Below are 19,117 nucleotides of genomic sequence, written 5' to 3' on the forward strand. Positions count from 1 at the left end.
GGTCTTTGTTTATATAGTCAGATCGATCGATCGATAGATTAGATTTATTGGCGAATTATTTAAAGAGATTTAATGTTATTGTAAAGTGTGAAAGTTTAAAAAAAAAGTTTAAAAGTTTGTTTGTGGTTAACTTAGTTATGTTTGTGTAGTTTAGTTGTCAAATTCATTATTTATTTATTTTTACAGTATTATTATCTATCTATCTCTCTTTTTATTTATATTATATTATATTCTTCTTTTTCTTTCTCTCTCTATCTTTGTATAAATGTATCAAAATCAATCCAATATTAGTAATAGTAATAATAAAGATGAACAGCAACAACAACAACAACAACAGCAGCAACAGCAACCTCAACCTTCACTTTCAATATTCAGTGTTGTAACACAACCTTTTAGAACTTTATATAGTGGTGGTGGTGGTGGAAGTAGTAATAACAACAACAATAATAATAATAGTAATAACAGTAATAACAACAATAACGCACCATCTACATCTGCAAATTCATCACCTTTAGTTACATCTATCAATGGTGTTGTCATAACTGGTAACACCAACAACAGCAACAACAACAACAACAATAATAATCATGCTTCTTCGACAACAACTCCACCCACTTTTATGAGTGGACATGCATCAACACCAAGTCTGTCCATTTCCAACTTTGAATCACTCTCTGTTGGTAGTAATTACCATGGTAATGGTAGCAGTCCGAACGCTTTCAACATAAACAACAATACAAATACAAATACAAATAATAATAATAATAGTTCACCTATATTTGGTTCAACAACATCAAATATCGGAATTAGCAATAGTAACAGTGGTGTCAGTAGGAATCTACGTGCATCTGGATCATCTTCAAATGCATCTTCCACATCGATGACACCAACCAACAATAACAATAACAATACAAACATAGTAATACAATCACTTTCACTTTCAACTTCACCTTCCTCAACATATTCGATAGATAACAATAACAATAATACTAAAGCAGCAACAACAACTACAGCTACAGATAAATCAATAGATATAAATACAGGAAAGAAAACGAAAAAGAAGAAAATGGTGATTAAAGAATTTATAAAAGAGATGACAGAGACAAGGACAAAACCAAACGATTTGACTTCACCTCAGTATACAGGTAGTGGGAGTGGCGGGAGCGGTGTCAATAACAGCAACAACAACAATAACAACAACAATGGTAACCAACAGAATAACTCTTATATTAACTATGGACAACAACAACAACAACATCAATACCACCACCACCACCATCAACAACAGTTGGATCTATCATGCTTGGAGATGAACAGAGTCGGACTAGACGATGCATCCGAGCTGAAAGATATCGACGAAGAAACTCTTTTAAATAATTTACAACAAAGATATAAAAAGAATATTATATATGTATGTGGTGTTGAAACATTAACAATCTAAACAACTATTATCTAACAATATTAACGACAATTTATTATTCAATAGACAAATATAGGACCGGTTTTAGTTTCAATCAATCCATATCAGAAATTACCGATTTACACACAGGATATATTGAGAGTCTATAAGCAACGTAATGGAGTTCGACTAGCTCCACATATCTTCTCGATTGCAGAGAAAGCTTATTTGGATATGGTTGATTTTCATAGGAATCAAGTTATATGTTTAGGGTAATTACTTAATAATAATATTAATAATTATGATGATAAAGATTACTAATTTTTGTTATTTTTATTATTTATTATTATTATTATTATTATTAATGTAGTGGTGAAAGTGGTAGTGGAAAATCAGAGAATAACAAATTGATTATACTTTACTTGTTGGCTACCAATCCGAAACACTCTAATATTGAGAATCTGATATTGGAGTCGAGTTCCATTCTCGAATCGTTTGGAAATTGCTCGACCAACTCCAATTTCAATTCCTCTAGATTCGGTAAATACATTGAGATCTACTATAGTTATCATGGTGAAATAAGAGGTGCTAGAATATTTAATTGTAAGTTGTGTTAGCAATATTGGTTGAAAACAATGAAAATAATGGGATTATTAATAACATTTTTATGATTATTATTATTATTTTACTATTTATTTCTAGATTTTATTGATGAATCAAGAGTTACATTTCAATCGAAAGGAGAAAGAAACTTTCATATCTTTTATCAATTCTTGCTGGGAACCAGTGATGAGGAGAAACAAATGTATGGTCTGGCCGAGTGGAATAGCTACTACTATCTCAACCAGGGTGGACAATTCAACCAAGATGAAATCAACGATTGTCAGTCTTTCGATCGTCTCAAGATGGCATTCAGTTTCTTTGATTTCACCACCTCACAGACCGACCTAATCTTTCGTACTTTGGCATTCATTTTAAATCTTGGAAATCTAACATTTTCACAATCTAAATCAAAAGTTGATATCAAAGATAAATCTTGTAAGTTTAAATAGAATATTAATAATGTGATTATGTTTATATTATTATTTCGTACTAATTATAATAATATTTTAAAAGATTTGGAAGATATTTCAAAATCAATTTCATTCGATCCTTTGAAATTAGAAGCGATTCTCATTCAGGAAAACAAGACAAATACAATACATGAAGCGGTGGAGAATAGAGACTCTCTGGCCAAGTCATTGTATAACAATTTGTTTCAGTGGATTATCGATATTTTGAATTCCAAGCTGGCACCAACCACTGCTTTTGATCATCAGATTGGACTGCTCGATCTTTTCGGTCACGAGTCTGGTAGCAATCAACAGCTCAGTGGCTACGAACAGTTCTCAATCAACTACCTCGAGGAACAACTCCAACAACTCTACATTCAATCACTATTGAAAAACGAACAAGACGAATATAAAAAAGAGAGAATACAATGGACCAATCCAATTGTCTTTAAAGATAATACTGATTCTGCTGATTTAATGCAAAAGGTAAAAATCAATATAATAATAATAATAACAATAGATAGTAATCATACAGATTTATACTAATAATAATATATACTTTTAGATTGTAAGTTTATTGGATCAAGAATCTAAAAATATGAATTCAAATGATAGTATCTTTTTGGAAAAGTTGAATTTGTTCTTGGGTAAACATCATCTCTACACTGTAAAACAAAAAAAGTTTGGTGTCGAACACTTTTTTGGAACTGTGTTTTATGACATCAAGGGATTCATTCAGAAGAATCGTGATGAAATATTCCACAGATCTTCCAATATCTATAGGAATTCGATTATCAAACTGTTATTCACTGGCACTACAAACAGTGGATTGAAAGAGTTGATGGAACAGCCAAATTCACCGACATCCAACTCCTCGCCAACTTCCTCCGCCGTCAAGTTGACATCCAGGAAGTCACCACTCTCCATTATCAAGACACTTCCGGCCGGTGCCAACGTTCAGTTTGTTCGTTGTCTCAAACCGAATGCCAAGAAGCTATCGGCTCAGTTTGACAATAAGTTTATCACTGAACAGGTGCGCATCTTTGGATTGGTCGAGAGTTGTCGCATTCAAAAGTTTGGATATACAATCAACTATCGAAGTAAAATGTTTTTCGAGCGATTCTCTTTCTTCTTCCAGAATCAACAGCGTGTCTCCTCGATGTTGACCAATGTGCTGGAGAAGATGAGAGACAGTGGCATCCAGATAGAATCGATTCTGGCGCCTTGCATCCAAATCGGTAACTCTAGGATTTTTATGAGATACACTCTTGGCTCGCTGCTCGAGTCGGAGCGACAGAAGCGTAGGAATCACTCGGCAATCACCATCCAAAAGACATGGCGAATGTATCGCGATCGCAAGAATTTCCTCCAGATGAAACGTGCGGTTGTCTCAATACAAAAGTGTACCAGACGTTTCTTGGTGCAGCGAAGATATCACTCGATTCGCGCGGCAGTCATTATCCTCGAGTCGTTTGCGCGTATGTCAATTCAGCGCATCCGATTCCTCAGAACTAAACACTCTGCTCTTGCGCTACAGAATCTTCTTCGTGGATCACTGGCCAAACAATATAGCCAGGAACTCTCACTGTCCGTCAAGAACAACACAGCTTTACCAACACTTCCAGTTTCCTTGATTGTCCAAATCACACCTTGTACATCGCCACCCACCTCGCCTGGAACTTTCAAATCATTGACATCCTCAACCGACACTGGAAATAGTAATATTCACTCTCGTTTATTCTACAATCGTACAGCCAATACCAATAACAATAATAATGTGGAATCAACAATAAACACTACTTCAACAACTACAACAACAACAACTAGTAGTATAAGCACTACTTCAACAACTCCAAACAATCCAACTATAAATATTCAAAGACCAACTCATCCAGTGAAACCAACAAATTTGGCTAGAGGTGTTCCTCCACTCAGAATTGGTTCGGTAAGAAAGGAGATGCCATCACCAATGTACACACCCAATGCATCTCCATCTTCTGTCACACCATGTAGTGAGTCACCGTCAATGGAGTCACCTGCGATCTCTCCACCGATCTCACCAAAGCGTGATATCAAAACCTCTTCAACCACTACCACACCGACTGGCAATCAACTGTATGATGCTTCCGGACATCTATTACCATTGGAATCACCACGTCCAAGACCACCACAAACAAACCACCTCCCATCAACATTTTCGATAGAGCACGTTCAATGCCCTCGTTCGAGAGTAGCAGTGCCGAAGCCGGTTCGCAAAAGAAGAACAATAGCTCGATGTCTATCAATTTGAACAATAGCAACAATAGCAATAAGAGTGGAGTATCCACACCTGTCGGTGGTCCGAATCCTCTGCCTTCGCCTCGCCAACCCGGCAATCCAATGCCGTCGCCTCGCACACCCTCTAGCAACCCTTCGCCTACCACACCCAATCCACTGACTCGCAAGGTTTCCCATCCAATTTCACCGAAACTCTCACCAAGTTCACCTTCATTTATTTATTTTCCTTCGACTGCCAGTCCTTCTGTGAAAACCACACCGAAAACTGCTAGCGCTTCTCCCTCGACACTTCCAAAGAAACCGGAACTAATTCCGCCGGTTATGCCTATCTACAGAGCGACTGCATCGCTTCCTCATCTTCGAAGTGAAACCACCGTTGGTATTATGTCGCCACGACGTCGCTCCAAGTCGATTGTCGTCAAACAAGCCGATGCCGAGGAGTTCCTCATTGTTGACTATGCCAAACAAAACTTTGAACTGCGTGCTAAAAAGTCGTTGATCCGAAAGAAATCAATCTCCTTTGGAAACCTATCGAGTTTCTCAAAGAAACTGACTTCGCCACTCCACAAGCTTCCGGATCCAGCACACGAGAAAATGGCACTCGATATTTTCAATCATATTTTAATGTATATGGGCGATACCGAACGTAAAAAGCCAATGGCTCAAATCGCTATCTATGTAATCAAGTTGGCACTTGAGAATCCAGAGCTGCAAGACGAGTTGTATTGCCAGTTGATCAAGCAACTGACCAATCATCCAAAGCGTGACAACAAGGTTAGAGGATGGGAATTGATGGCTATTTGTTGTGGATCGTTTGCACCAAAACAAAGGCTACTAAAATATATCTCTAGTTTCTTGCTACATCGTGGAAGTGATCACGATGATGAAGGATACGCAATGATTGCATTCAACAGGCTACAAGCAATTAGCACCTTTGGACCACGTGCACTTCCACCCGTCGAAAAAGAAGTGGAAGCCGTTCAACGACGTCTCAATCTAAAGGTTCTATTCCTATTCCCAGATGAAGTCGGTGAGGAAATTGAAGTAGACAGCACTACGACCGCAGGACAAGTCACAGAGCACCTAATGAAGTTGGCCGGTCTGCGATCAGAGTCACATGTTTGGGCGATTTTCGAAATCTTTAAGAACAAAGAACGTTCACTTCGCAAGAATGAATTCATTCTAGATGTCGTCTCAAAGTGGGAAGCGTACTATCAATCTGTAAATCTCTATAATCTCTCGCATGGTGTCCCCAACAACGGTGAGATCATCTCATTGGAACCGTTCCAATTTTGTTTCAAAGTGCAGTTGTTTTTGAAACCAACGAAACAACTCACCAACAAATTTGATATTCAATTCTTGTTCCATCAGCTTATCAAAGCAATCTCGAAAGGACACATGCCAATCCGTGAGAGTGATCTATGCAAATTGGCTGCACTCCGACAGCACTTTGACCAACTTCAAAATTCGAAACCATTCTCCAGTGCTGACATTTGGCAGCGATATATTCCCGAGAAGATGCTACTGCTCCACCCAATCAAAGAGTGGTCTGACATGATCCAAGAGCATTACATCGAGTTCCAACAACACCTCCGTATTCTCTCCAAAGACGAACTGAGAAATCTCATTGTAAACTATATTATGTCACTACCATTCTATGGATCTACATTGTTTCTCGATTGTCAAATCGATCAATGGAGTGAAATCGAGATATCTGGTGCACTAGATGGATTCCATACGGTCATTGATATCAATGGTGTTCACATCGTAGCGAAATCGACAATCGACATTCAAAAGAAGAATAGCAATAATCCAAATGCATCGGACGATCAATCTTCTGTTTCAACACCCAGAAGTGAGGATGGAATGGATTCAGAGAGCGGATCTGGCTCCAATGCCAATGGCGAGCAAGACCAGATGATGTCGGTCGGAGGAAGTTTCCCAAAGTGGCTTGGAAAGTCGAAATCTTTCAAAGTCCTCAAGTCATTCCCCTATGCCTCTATTCTCCAGTGTGACATTGAACCAGAGAATAAAACGACAATCATCTCCATTGGACAGGAAGAACTTTGTATCAATAGTCCACAGTGTTCTGAGATGGCGGTGCTGATCAACGGTTATCTAAGCTACTTGGCATCCGATGCCAAATACGCAGTGGCGTTGCGCGACTATACTCCTCCCTCTGATTCATTTGGTTTCAAAAAAGGTGATATCATTCAGATTCAGAGTCGTGGCGATGACGGATGGTGTAGCGGTACCAGCAAGAGTGGCATAATCGGATCATTCCCAATCGACTATGTCCAGCCGTTGATCAACCAACTGTCGACCACTTCCACCGATGAAATATCACTGAGAACATCGGTTGGTATGAGAAGAAGCAAACGATCCAACAAACAAGCAACCACTCAAACATCATTCACCACCAAATCCGTTGAGGTCGGATCTAAACATCCACTTATGACCTATACCATCAATAGACTCCGTTCATTACCAGCCATTAAATTAGCAGAAGGACTTAAACATTCTACAACTTTAACTGTATGTTTAAACAAATAGATCATTTTGAAAAAAGATATTTAAACTAATTTTCAAAATTCTCCTTTCAATTGCTACTCAACAGGATTCAAGTATATTTTTAACAGATTTACCAATAGAATTACAGAAAGAGATTGAAGCAATTTTTATTGAGGTTATGAAGTATATGGATGACTATCCTTTACCCCCAAAAGAACACAAGAGTCGTTTACTTCAGAATATCATTCAAAAAGGTATCAACAATCCCAAGGTTCGTGATGAATTGTATTTCTATATTTGTAGACAACTCACAGCCAATCCAAACAATGAGGGTATCAGAAAGGGAATGGTATTGTTTAGTTTGTGTGCAGGATGCTTCCCAGCTACAGCTGAGCTCTTCCCGTATCTACGTTTGTTCTTGACCCAAATCGATAACCCATACTCTCAGACTTGTATCAAGAAGCTTCAAACAACCGCTCTCAAAGGTCCAAGACTGTTTGCTCCATGCAAAAAGGAGATCCATGCCGTCAAGGAGAGAAGAATGATCAGTTGTAAAATTCAGTTGGCAAACGGTCCTTTGCGAGCCATTGAGATTGGACCTTCGACTACAGCTCTCGAAGCACTCAAGGTGTTGGCTGAACAACTCGATCTTGCCTACTGGAAGGAATTTGCCATCTATAAAGATTGGAATGGAAAAGAACAATGTTTGAAGGATCACGAGAAAATTACCGATGTTCTAGCGATTTTCGAGGAGAAGGAGAAGCGTTCGCGTAAGGAAGATGAACCCATCGTTGGCAAACTGGTACTTCTTCGAAAGATATGGATTCCACACACCTCTTTCTCTATGAGCAATGGAATGTTGGAGCTGATGTTCTATCAGTGTGTCCATGATGTGTTGGCCGGTAAAATTCCAGGTCTTACCATCGAGTTGGCATTGACACTGGCTTCATTCCAACTGCAGGCACAAGAAGGTGACTTCAACCCCGATAATCCCATCATTTCCGAGGATACTGTCTCACTCTGTATTCCCGCGACGCTCATCAATCGAATGGAACTCTGTGAATGGGTACAGAAAATCAACCAATCACATAGTCATCTCGCTCAGAAATCGATTACACCCGAGAAAGCATTGTCCAAGTATTTGGAGCGATCTGCCTCATTCCCCTACAGTGGAACTACATGGTTCTCGATATTCACCAAACGCAACCAGAAACCAATGTATTGGTTCGGATTGAATCAGACACTGATTGTCTTGTACGATGAACCTATGGAAAATGAAATCGATCGTTGGGAAATCGAGGAGGTCTCTGGATTCACATACCGTGAGGATTCGTTCAGTTTCCTAATTGGTGATCTTGTCAACCCCACCAGAAAACTGTTCTATACCGACCAAGGTGATGAAATCGGTGAGATATTCGATACCTTTAAATCACTACCAAAGGTGGACCTAGCTGAACTCGAGAGACGAAAGAACCTCAAGAGAGAAAGAAAAGAAAAAGAAAAGAGAAAAGCTGCAAAACTTATCGACAAACATTAATAAATTCGTTAATCAACTTTTTTGTAACTATAAATATGAAAGCTTTAAATTTAGTTCGATACTGAGAAACAATTTAAATTGTTTCCCTCTACTATTAATAGTATTGATTTTTAAGTTATTAATTATTAAAAGGAAATAAAAAGATAATGAATAAAAAAATCACTTATTTTCTAAAAGAAATATGAATTTTTTTTCTGAAAACAATTTTATTTTATTAACAAATTATATTATTTAATATGTATCTAAACAAAAGAGTTTAAATTAATAAAGTAATAGCCAAGAAGAAGAACAATCCGAAAATTGGAATCTTGATCATAGAAGAGTCACTGTAGGTAACATTGGCAATGTAGGATTGGGTACAGGTTTGACCTAAGCAAGTCTTTGATCCGTTGTTTGGAATGTAGAAGATCCAGTTGTTATTGGTATTCTTGAAGTCCCAACATCCTTTAGATTGAGTGGTGAGGGTGTTGTTTACAATTTGGAAGGACATATCGTGGAAAGCTGTAAGGCCACCAGAAACAGCACTTGATGACATATTTTTGTTTTCAACGACGAACTTGAAATCTCCAAGCTTGGCAGTACAGTTGGACAAAGTACCAGTGTAGACACCATTCTCCAATGTAGTTGGGGCAGCGCTTCCAATTGCCAAACAAAGGGATAATAAAACTAATCCAGCAAAGAATTTCATTTTTCGAATAATTTTTTTATTATACAATAAAAATTATAGATTAAGTATAGAATTAAAAAGTTTATAGGAAATATATTTATATTAAAGTTTTTTTTTGATTATTTGATATATGAAAAGTTACAATACTTTAAGTATTTATAGTCTCTAAATATTTGCAACGTTGCTAGGCATACTAACCAATCGTGAAAATCGGAGAAAAATGACCCGGCTTCAAATATTGTAAATTAAGGGTTTCTGGTTTGCTCCTTTTTTATCATTAGCAACCATATCTGAAATCGTATAAATATTTTAATAAGACCAAGTTTTTAAATAATACTTTAACACATTACAAATTACTATATTATGTATTTTAATCCAACCCCCACGTTGTTAGCTAAATTATTTATTCTGATTTTTTAATAATCAAAAAGGTATTAATTTTGGACAACGACGTGGCAAAAACTAAAAAAGTAACTTAAAAATTCAGAAACTGGGGGTTATTAAAAATCTTTTATAATAATAATATAACTCTTAAAATAGTCAATTAAATCTCGATAAAAATAATCGGTATTTTCTTGGGGATCATGAAAATATTACATGTTGATGAACAAATTGCTCTATATCTACCTATTTTAATAAAATCTTAGAAAAGTTGCTCTTAAGACTTTAATATTAAGGTTACCCAATAGATTTTATTTATTTTTTTGTAATATTAATTAAGGAACTAAATTTCTATGTAATCATTTTTAAATCTTTCATAAACATCAATAAAGTAGACTAATTGAAAAAATATATATGTATAATATATTATTTATTTATTTAATCAGTAGATTTGATCATATCTACTAATTATTAGGATAAACAATTTACTATCTAAATATGATTGATCATTATTAATGTGAATTTGGTGACTCACAAAGTTTAAACATTTATTCTTTCAAAAATGTAACTAATTTTTTTATGTGTTCAAAACCATGTTTGACTTTTTTTTTTTGTTTTTTTTTTTTTTTTTTTTTTTGGTGTGTGATCATCACTTTTTTAAAAGCTTGACATAAATTTAAATTCTAACTTTTTTTGCGTTTTATTTTTATAAAAACAATATATACATAAAAAAATAGTAGTTTTTTTTAGAACAACTTATTTTTTATTTTTTGTAGGATTGTAAATTAAAGAAACGACAATGTCAAATAAAATCAGTTTGATATTGTTGGCACTCTATGTGCTTACAGTGTTGTCGATTGCGATGGCCTATCCACAACCACTGGTTAGAAAAGAAGACAGACACTCATTCCGTGCACCATTTATTGCTACGGCCAGTGGTATCACCTATTGGAATACACGTGGTGACACTGTCATCAGTGAGGAATACATTCACTTGACTGCCGACGCCCAATCGTCTTGGGGACAGATCATCAACACCGAACCACTCGAATTCCCATCTTGGGAGATCGTAGTCGAGTTCCGTATCCACGGTAACGGTCGTATCGGTGCCGACGGTCTCGCACTCTGGTACATCGACCCCAGTCACTCTGAATCACGTGACACCAGTGTCTTTGGTAATCGTAACATGTGGAAAGGTCTTGGTATCTTCTTTGATACTTTTGATAACGATGGAAATGTAAGTAATCAAATCAAATCAAATCAAATTAATCGAAATTTAATTACTCTTTTTTCTTACCTATATATATATATATATATATTATAGGGAGATAATCCATTAGTTTCGGTTGTCTATAACGATGGAACTCAATTCTTTGATACTGCAAAGGACGGTGGTAATATGAAGTTGGGTGGATGTACCAATAAATTCAGAAATGTACACAAGAACACTCGTGCCAAGATCAAGTACTTTAATGGTGCTCTTTCAATTCACATCGATACCTCTTCAAGTGGAAACTACGACTCCTGTGTCAATGACATCAGAATCACCCTTCCAACTCGTTATCACTTTGCTCTTTCTGCTGCCACCGGTGGTCTTCATGGTATGTTTTCATAAAAAACTATATATATATATATATAATTGACAATCAAACTAACAAAATTAACCAACTATTTATTTATTTATTACACAAATAATAATAAAACAGACAATCATGATATTTATTCATTCGACACATACAGTCTTGATGCACCAATTAGAAATGAATATCGTAGACATGAAAACTATATGAATCAACATCAACAACAACAGCAACAACAACAAAATATCCAACAGCAACAACAACAAAACATTCAACAACAACAAAATCAGCAACAAAATCAACAACAACCACAACCAGTTGCTCATGAAGAAGACGATTTCAAGGCAAAGATTAAGGATATTACTAAGGGATTCGAACAACAACAACAACAAAATCAACAACAGCAACAACAACAATTCCAACAACCAAACCAACAGCAACAACAACAACCACCAGTAACTCAAGAGCAACCAAAGCAAACTATATCTGGTGACGATGTTCCAGCTCAAATCCTCCAGAAAGTAGAGACCTTGAAAGAGAGCATCCATTCATTGCATTCGGTTCTCGATGAATCCGAAGTTAAAAAGTCAGTCGAAGGTCTCAGAGATCAAGTCAACAACGTCGGACAAGCCCTCATCATCCTCACCGAGAACATCATCACCAAGAAGGATTTCGAGAGTTTCAAGTACAACTATGAACTTAAGAATTCACAATCCTTCAAAGAATTAACCGAGTTGAAGTAAGTGCAAGTAGTGGTTAATCACATTTCAAATCAATTCTTTATAATAATACTAATTGAAATCTATATAGACAATTGATTGGTGATATGAAAGCAACTGTCAATAGCAGAATGAATAATAACGATAATGATGTAAGCAAGACTTTGGAAGCATTGTCACAGAGCGTCAATGGATTGAAGAGATTGGTCGACGCACAAGCCAAGGACACTCAAAAGATTGCATCGACACTTCAGGTTAATGCCAACGAGATCGCATCAACCATCGAAAAGCAAACCTCGTTCGGATTCTGGTCATACTTCCTCTTTGTTCAAGCCATATTTATTTTTGGTTTCGTCTTTTGGAGGAAATACAAAGATGAAAACAACAAGAAATTAATATAATTTTAATATATATACTAATAATAATAATATAATTATAATAATTCATTTTTTAAGCAACTATCATTATTATTTTTATAAATAAAAAATATATATATAAAAGATAAGATTGATAGATAGATAACTTGACATAACAAACATAACATTAATCACTACATTATCAAACAAAACAAATTAAACGTATACTAAAATAAATAAAACTATAAATTACTGAAATAAAACTACTACTACTATTATTGAGAAAATTAAATCTATTTATTATCATGTTCAATTATAGACACGATTTAAACCTTTTTAGGGAACCAATGGTGACCGGTAATTTAATTAAAATATCAAAAAAAAAAAAAAACTTAGAATAAACTATTTACAATTTTTATTTTATTTTTTTATTTCTTTTGTTAACAATTAATGACCATTGACGGCAATAAATGAGAAAACTATTGAATTGAAATTTTGATCATTGATTTTATGGTCAGTCATAAAGGCTTGATAAATACAATAGAACAAATAACCGACTACAAAATTTTTTTTTTTGGGAACCTTCACATCTCATTTTCAAAAAAAAAACAAAAAAAAAACGAGTGCGGAATATATTTGCAAAACTAAAATAAAAAAAACGAGGCACATATATTTTTTTTTTTGAGACGCCGAAACAAAGTTAATGACATCACACCTACCCCCTTTTTTTTTTTTTTTTTTTCTCATTTATGTTGCAGTAAATACAAGTATGCCTTGCTGAACTAACTTACAATATCATATTGTGATTCGAAGTGAGAAACAGCAGAGAACCGCTACTGCCATTTTTCACATTTGTATTAACAACAATAAATAGTTTTGAAAAGGATTTTCATTTCGTATCATTTCGATTGCTCTCATTTACACAAATATAACTAATATTTGATTAATTATATTTATAGATAACTTTACTTTTATTTGTAAAAATATCTTTTTATTATTTATTTAAATAAATCAATATTTGTTTGTATCAATAAATAAACAATATCTATTTTCGACGATTCAATTTTCTATCTTTACATTTAAAAAAGTAGATAGGAAACATTTAAAAATAATATAATATCGTAAGTATTCATTGAATCTTTTATCATTACATGTAATAGTATAAAGTGTGTTCGATATCAATTACGATCAGTGATATAACTGCAGTAAACAATATTTATAAACCTATAAATTAAATCAACTTATTTTAATAAATAATAAATTAAATGAATGAATCTATTTTCTATTCTATCTTATCTTCCTATCTAATATTATAAACTATTAATTATAATAATGACAAAAAATAAAAATAATAACCATTAATAATTTGTAAAACAATGAGTTTTTTGTGGATCAAACCCCACCTTGGTTTTACCATATTCCAACACTGTATTACCACCAAAATAATTTGATAACAACACATTATATAATTTTTGCAATAATAACATCAACTCGCACAGCGATCGTAAGATGATACAAATCAATGAGTTATTATTATTTTAATTATTAATTTTGTTATTTTCGAGAACTATATATATAGTTTTTTTTTTTTTATTTAGTTCAAACATTAATAATCAATAACATAAATATATAATTCTCTCTAATGATATATTCAAAGTATTGTATTTACCTAAAATTTATTATCACAACAACTCAAATCAAAAAAAAAACAAAGATTTTTTATTTTTATTTTTTATTTTTGAATACTCCGAACAATTCATTCGTTTATTACCGATAATCAACGACAAAAAAAAACAAAAAAAAAACAACCATCAAATTCAAATTTGTGATTCAGTTGCATTTAACTTGTGCAATAGCAAATTTACTAATACATACTATTTATTTATTTATTTACTTTATCTAGTTACTATACACAGTAATATAATAATAATAATACATAATATAAATTAAAAGATGTCTTTTGCCGGAACAAGAAGAACCAAGTTGATCGAAGGTATCGATAATCGTGTACCAGTGGCCTCTGAAGCCTTTGATAGTGCAGAGAACCTCACAGAGTTGTACGACTCTGATACCTACGGTTTGAATGCCATGCGTGAGACCCTGCCATCACATTGTTACAAGAAGATCCGTGAGGTAATTTCCACAGGTCAGCCATTGGATCCAGCGATCGCCGACATGGTTGCCAACGGTATGAAAGAATGGGCCATCAAGCGTGGTGCCACCCATTACACCCATTGGTTCCAGCCACTCAATGGTTTGGTTGCCGAGAAGCACGATGCTTTCGTATCAATCTTCCCAGGTGACGACCGTCTCCTCCTCGAATTCTCTGGTATGCAATTGATCAAGGGTGAACCAGATGCTTCTTCATTCCCCAACGGTGGAATTCGTTCCACTTGGGAAGCCAGAGGTTACACTGTTTGGGACGCCACATCACCAGCCTTCATTCGTAAGGATCAAAACGGTTCCACCCTTTGTATTCCAACTGCTTTCTGCTCATGGACTGGTGAGGCACTCGACCAAAAGACACCACTTCTTCGTTCTATGGAGCGTGTCTCTGAGGAATCACTTGCTGTCCTCTCATCCATCTTCAAAGAGAACTACAAGAGAATTTCACCAACTTTGGGTATTGAACAAGTAAGTGTTTTTTTTGTTGTCAACATGAAATCGTCGAACATATGGATATTTTTGACTTACCTCTTATTATTTTTTTAGGAATTCTTTTTGATTGATAGATCATTCTATTTGTCAAGACCAGATTTGATTACTTGCGGTAGAACTTTGATTGGAGCCAAGCCACCAAAGGGACAAGAGATGGAAGACCACTATTTCGGTACAATGAACTCTAGAATTGTTGCTTGTATTCAAGATGTTGAGTGGCAAATGTGGAAACTCGGTATGCCATTGAAGACCAGACACAATGAAGTCGCACCAGGTCAATACGAAGTTGCCCCAATCTTCGAGCGTGCAAACGTTGCCTCTGATCACAACATGTTGTTGATGGACGTTCTCAAGTCAACTGCAACCCGTCACGGTTTGATTTGTTTGCTCCATGAGAAGCCATTCGACTATGTCAACGGTAGTGGTAAGCACAACAACTACTCACTCTCCACAGACACTGGTGTCAATCTTTTGGAACCAGGTTCAACTCCAGCCCAAAACGCTCGTTTCATCCTTTTCCTTACTGCCATCATCCGTGCCGTCGATATCCATGCCGATTTGCTCCGTGCTTCCGTTGCCAATCCAGGTAACGAGCATCGTTTGGGTGCTAACGAAGCTCCACCTGCCATCATTTCCATCTATTTGGGTCAAGAGTTGGACCGTGTCGTCAACGACATTGTCCACTCCACCGAGACTGAAGCCAATGGTGACTGCAACGGTGAGAAGATGTCACTTGGTGTAGGTGCATTCCCACCATTACCAAAGGATTCGACCGATCGTAATCGTACCTCACCATTTGCCTTCACTGGTAACAAGTTTGAATTCCGTGCCGTCGGTTCTAGTCAAGTAGTTGCCTTCCCATGTATTATCCTCAACACCATCGTCGCCGAATCACTCCAATACATCCGTAAGGAGATCGAGCGTGAAAAGACCAACAACGTCGCTGCCAACACTGCTTTTAACAATGTCATCAAGCGTGTACTTTCACTCCATCAAAGAGTCATTTTCAACGGTGATGGTTACGGTCAAGAGTGGCGTGATATTGCCGCCAAGCGTGGATTGGCCAATATGCGTACCACCCCAGAGGCACTCGCCACTTTGAACAGCGAAAAGAACATCAAGTTGTTCGAGTCATTCAACATTCTCTCACCAATCGAGTTACAATCACGTCAACACATTCTCTATGAAATCTACGTCAAGTCGATCACCATCGAAGCTAAGTCCATGTATGATATGGTCTCTACCTTGGTGTTACCAGCTGCCTTCAAGCACCAAAAGAATGTTGCCGATTCACTCAACGCCATCATGCCTTTCGTCCAAGGACAAAAGAATCTTCCACAACCAACCGCTCAAATTGCAGTGTTGACCGACTTGGTTACCGCCATCAACTCGCTCAGCGACTTGAACGTTAAGTTGCTCGCCGCAGTCAAGGCCACCAAGAGCGCTGCCAACGAGAAGGACCATGCTTTCATGTTGAGCACCTCTGTTATCCCAGCAATGAGAGAAGTCCGTAGAGTAAGTGACCACTTGGAAACCATCATCGATGATACCATCTGGCCACTTCCAAAATACTCTGAAATCTTGTTCCTTCGTTAAACTCCATTGCTACCAACACATAATATATTTTTGTTAAGAATTGAAGCGGAAAAAATATAATATACTATTACATAAACATAATGCACCAAGCATTTTAACAGTTTGGTGTAAAAAATCCTCCATCCTAATTTATTCCATCATCAAATAAAAGTTTCAAAATCTGATCATTTTTTCACCATGGAAACATAAAAAAATCTCTCTCAAAATTTTTCTAACTTCCAACCTTTATCACTAATTTATTTATTTATTTTATAACTATTAATTTTTATCATGATGACATATGCCAGGTTCTATTAATAATCAGAAAAAAAATTAATTATCTTTTTGAAAATCTTTTGAATTGATCCAATATTAGGAGAGTCATTCAAAAGAGGATACCAAAAGACTTTCTTAAAGATGATTTGATCAATCGACAATCAAACTCTATCTATAATTGGATTGTATTTTGAAACTATTATTACTATTTCCAATAGTTGTTTATTCCCAGTATTTGGACCACCAACGGAATGAAGATGATCCTATAGTTGCTTCTCCATCGGCACTAATCAATGATGTTAATATCGAATTTGTTTCGATGTATTCTTTACAGTTAAAAGATGTTATTCCTTCTTTTTTAGAATTTACTCTTCCAACAAAATTTGACGGATTGATGCTTTTTAAACAATCTATAATAATAAAATTAGGGTCAGAATTTTTATTCAACCAACATTTAAAAAAAAAATTTAAAATGGTAGTTGGAATATCTTACTTATAATCATCTTTAATAGAGAGTTTGAAGGTAAATAAAGTTTGATTTAAAAATTCCTGGATTTGATAAAAAAACTTCAAAAGAATATTTAGCTTGAAAGAATCAGACACTTCAGGAAATCAAAGCAAATAGAAGAAAAAGTAGGGAGACAGAAGAAAAAGTAGGGAGACAGAAGAAAAAGTAGGGATACAGAAGAAAAGGTAGGGAGACAGAAGAGATGAAGGTAGGAGAGATAGTAGAGAGTAGGAGGAATAGAAAGATTATAGAAGTTTAGATTTAAAATTCTGGAAGAAATAATTGAACAAGAAATCGTAGATATGATATTAACTATGACTGATATTTTATTTATCCAATCAATGGTATATTTTTTGTTTGAAAACGTAGTATATTATAAGAATTAAATATGAGTTAAAGGGATGTCTAATGTGACAGTAGGTAGGTAGAAGTAGGAGGAAGTAGTAGGCAGAGGTAGGTGGTAGAGTATAATTATTAATAATAATTATTGAAATAAAAGAATTAATGGGTTTTAGAGGGTAATATTAATAAATTATAGGAAATACTGTTAGAGTTTAAAATCTGTATATATTGATATTGGATTTTTTATTTTCTGGTAATGTTTAAGAATATTTTTTGTTGTGTATAATTGATATTAACAAAAAAAAATCATGAGGTGACATTGTACACAAACAAATAAAAAATGTAGTCAAATTAATTGAAAAATAAAGTGGATTTATGTTTTTATTCTATTTACTATTAATAACCTTGATGAAATATAATCCATCTTTTACCTTACACCGTTTAGTATAGTTGTACAATTGCATTGACCACAATGCTAGCAAGAATTACAAAAAATATGTCTTGAGGTTTGATATGGGACATTGTAAATAAAAAATAAATGAAACATATTTTAATACAATGATTATGAGCTAAAGTTGTACTATTCTTAAGAAATTAAATAAATCTCTCCATTCTTCAAAATGTAGAAAATGTAAAACAATTTCAAAAATATATTATAATGCAACCAATATGACCCATCGATTCTCCAACAGAGTGAAAAATTGAGTGTTTATTACAATCCTTTAGATAGATCATATATGATTTCCATCTATTAATTTAGATGAAGATGGAAAGGTGTGAATGTTAGTTTTTAATATTTTATTGAAAATTATTGGTTTTTTATTTGTTATTTTTGATGATGTAATATCAAAAAGTGTGATCGAATGTTTTGTTTTTTTTAAAGCTGATTTTCACACATATCAATGTTAACACATCACACAAGATAAATAAAAAAAAATGAATTACTTGTTACTTTTAATTCATTATTATGGAAACATATAATCCCTAACAGTAGTAGTTGGCCCCAAAGAATTTTAATAGTTCTTTCGTAATGTTATTTTGAAAAGTAGAACTTTACATTGAGAATCATTACATGATTCTTTGTTCTATTTCTTTTCTCTTGATCTACTGTTGATACACTCCCCAAAAGATCTTTATTATATTTTCTTACATGATCAAGTCAGATTTCCAAAAGAAATAGATAAAATTAGAACCACCACTTTCAGCTCTATTTAATTTTATTTTATTGTTGTTGATATATATCTAATCAACCAGTTAGAGATAATCAATTATGATAATA

The 19,117-nt window shown here is 34.8% G+C and overlaps 5 protein-coding genes across 5 annotated transcripts; 3 read left to right on the forward strand and 2 right to left on the reverse strand.

Moving 5' to 3' along the window:
• Positions 1-265: 265 nt before the first annotated feature.
• Positions 266-8,776, forward strand: PPL_02557 (unconventional myosin heavy chain; the record flags this gene model as incomplete). The annotated part of the gene is made up of 11 exons (XM_020573539.1): positions 266-1,411; positions 1,487-1,671; positions 1,770-2,002; positions 2,102-2,437; positions 2,516-2,937; positions 3,017-3,551; positions 3,590-3,689; positions 3,961-4,566; positions 4,656-5,949; positions 6,100-7,263; positions 7,298-8,776. The coding sequence occupies 11 exons, from the start codon at positions 266-268 to the stop codon at positions 8,774-8,776; spliced, it is 7,500 nt and encodes a 2,499-aa protein (XP_020436634.1).
• Positions 8,777-9,032: 256 nt separating this feature from the next.
• Positions 9,033-9,464, reverse strand: PPL_02558 (uncharacterized protein; the record flags this gene model as incomplete). The annotated part of the gene is made up of 1 exon (XM_020573540.1): positions 9,033-9,464. The coding sequence occupies one exon, from the start codon at positions 9,462-9,464 to the stop codon at positions 9,033-9,035; it is 432 nt and encodes a 143-aa protein (XP_020436635.1).
• Positions 9,465-10,623: 1,159 nt separating this feature from the next.
• Positions 10,624-12,524, forward strand: PPL_02559 (Putative chemotaxis protein; the record flags this gene model as incomplete). The annotated part of the gene is made up of 4 exons (XM_020573541.1): positions 10,624-11,061; positions 11,149-11,425; positions 11,531-12,143; positions 12,215-12,524. 4 exons carry the CDS (start codon positions 10,624-10,626, stop codon positions 12,522-12,524), a joined length of 1,638 nt encoding a protein of 545 aa, XP_020436636.1.
• Positions 12,525-14,432: 1,908 nt separating this feature from the next.
• glnA3 (glutamine synthetase III family protein) lies at positions 14,433-16,733 on the forward strand (the record flags this gene model as incomplete). The annotated part of the gene is made up of 2 exons (XM_020573542.1): positions 14,433-15,113; positions 15,192-16,733. The coding sequence occupies 2 exons, from the start codon at positions 14,433-14,435 to the stop codon at positions 16,731-16,733; spliced, it is 2,223 nt and encodes a 740-aa protein (XP_020436637.1).
• A 477-nt stretch (positions 16,734-17,210) lies between these two features.
• On the reverse strand, positions 17,211-17,491 carry PPL_02561 (uncharacterized protein; the record flags this gene model as incomplete). Its single annotated transcript, XM_020573543.1, has 2 exons — positions 17,211-17,398; positions 17,482-17,491. 2 exons carry the CDS (start codon positions 17,489-17,491, stop codon positions 17,211-17,213), a joined length of 198 nt encoding a protein of 65 aa, XP_020436638.1.
• Positions 17,492-19,117: the final 1,626 nt, after the last annotated feature.

This window comes from Heterostelium album, assembly GCF_000004825.1.
Source record: "Heterostelium album PN500 unplaced genomic scaffold PPL_scaffold2, whole genome shotgun sequence".
Lineage (NCBI taxonomy): Eukaryota > Evosea > Eumycetozoa > Acytosteliales > Acytosteliaceae > Heterostelium > Heterostelium album.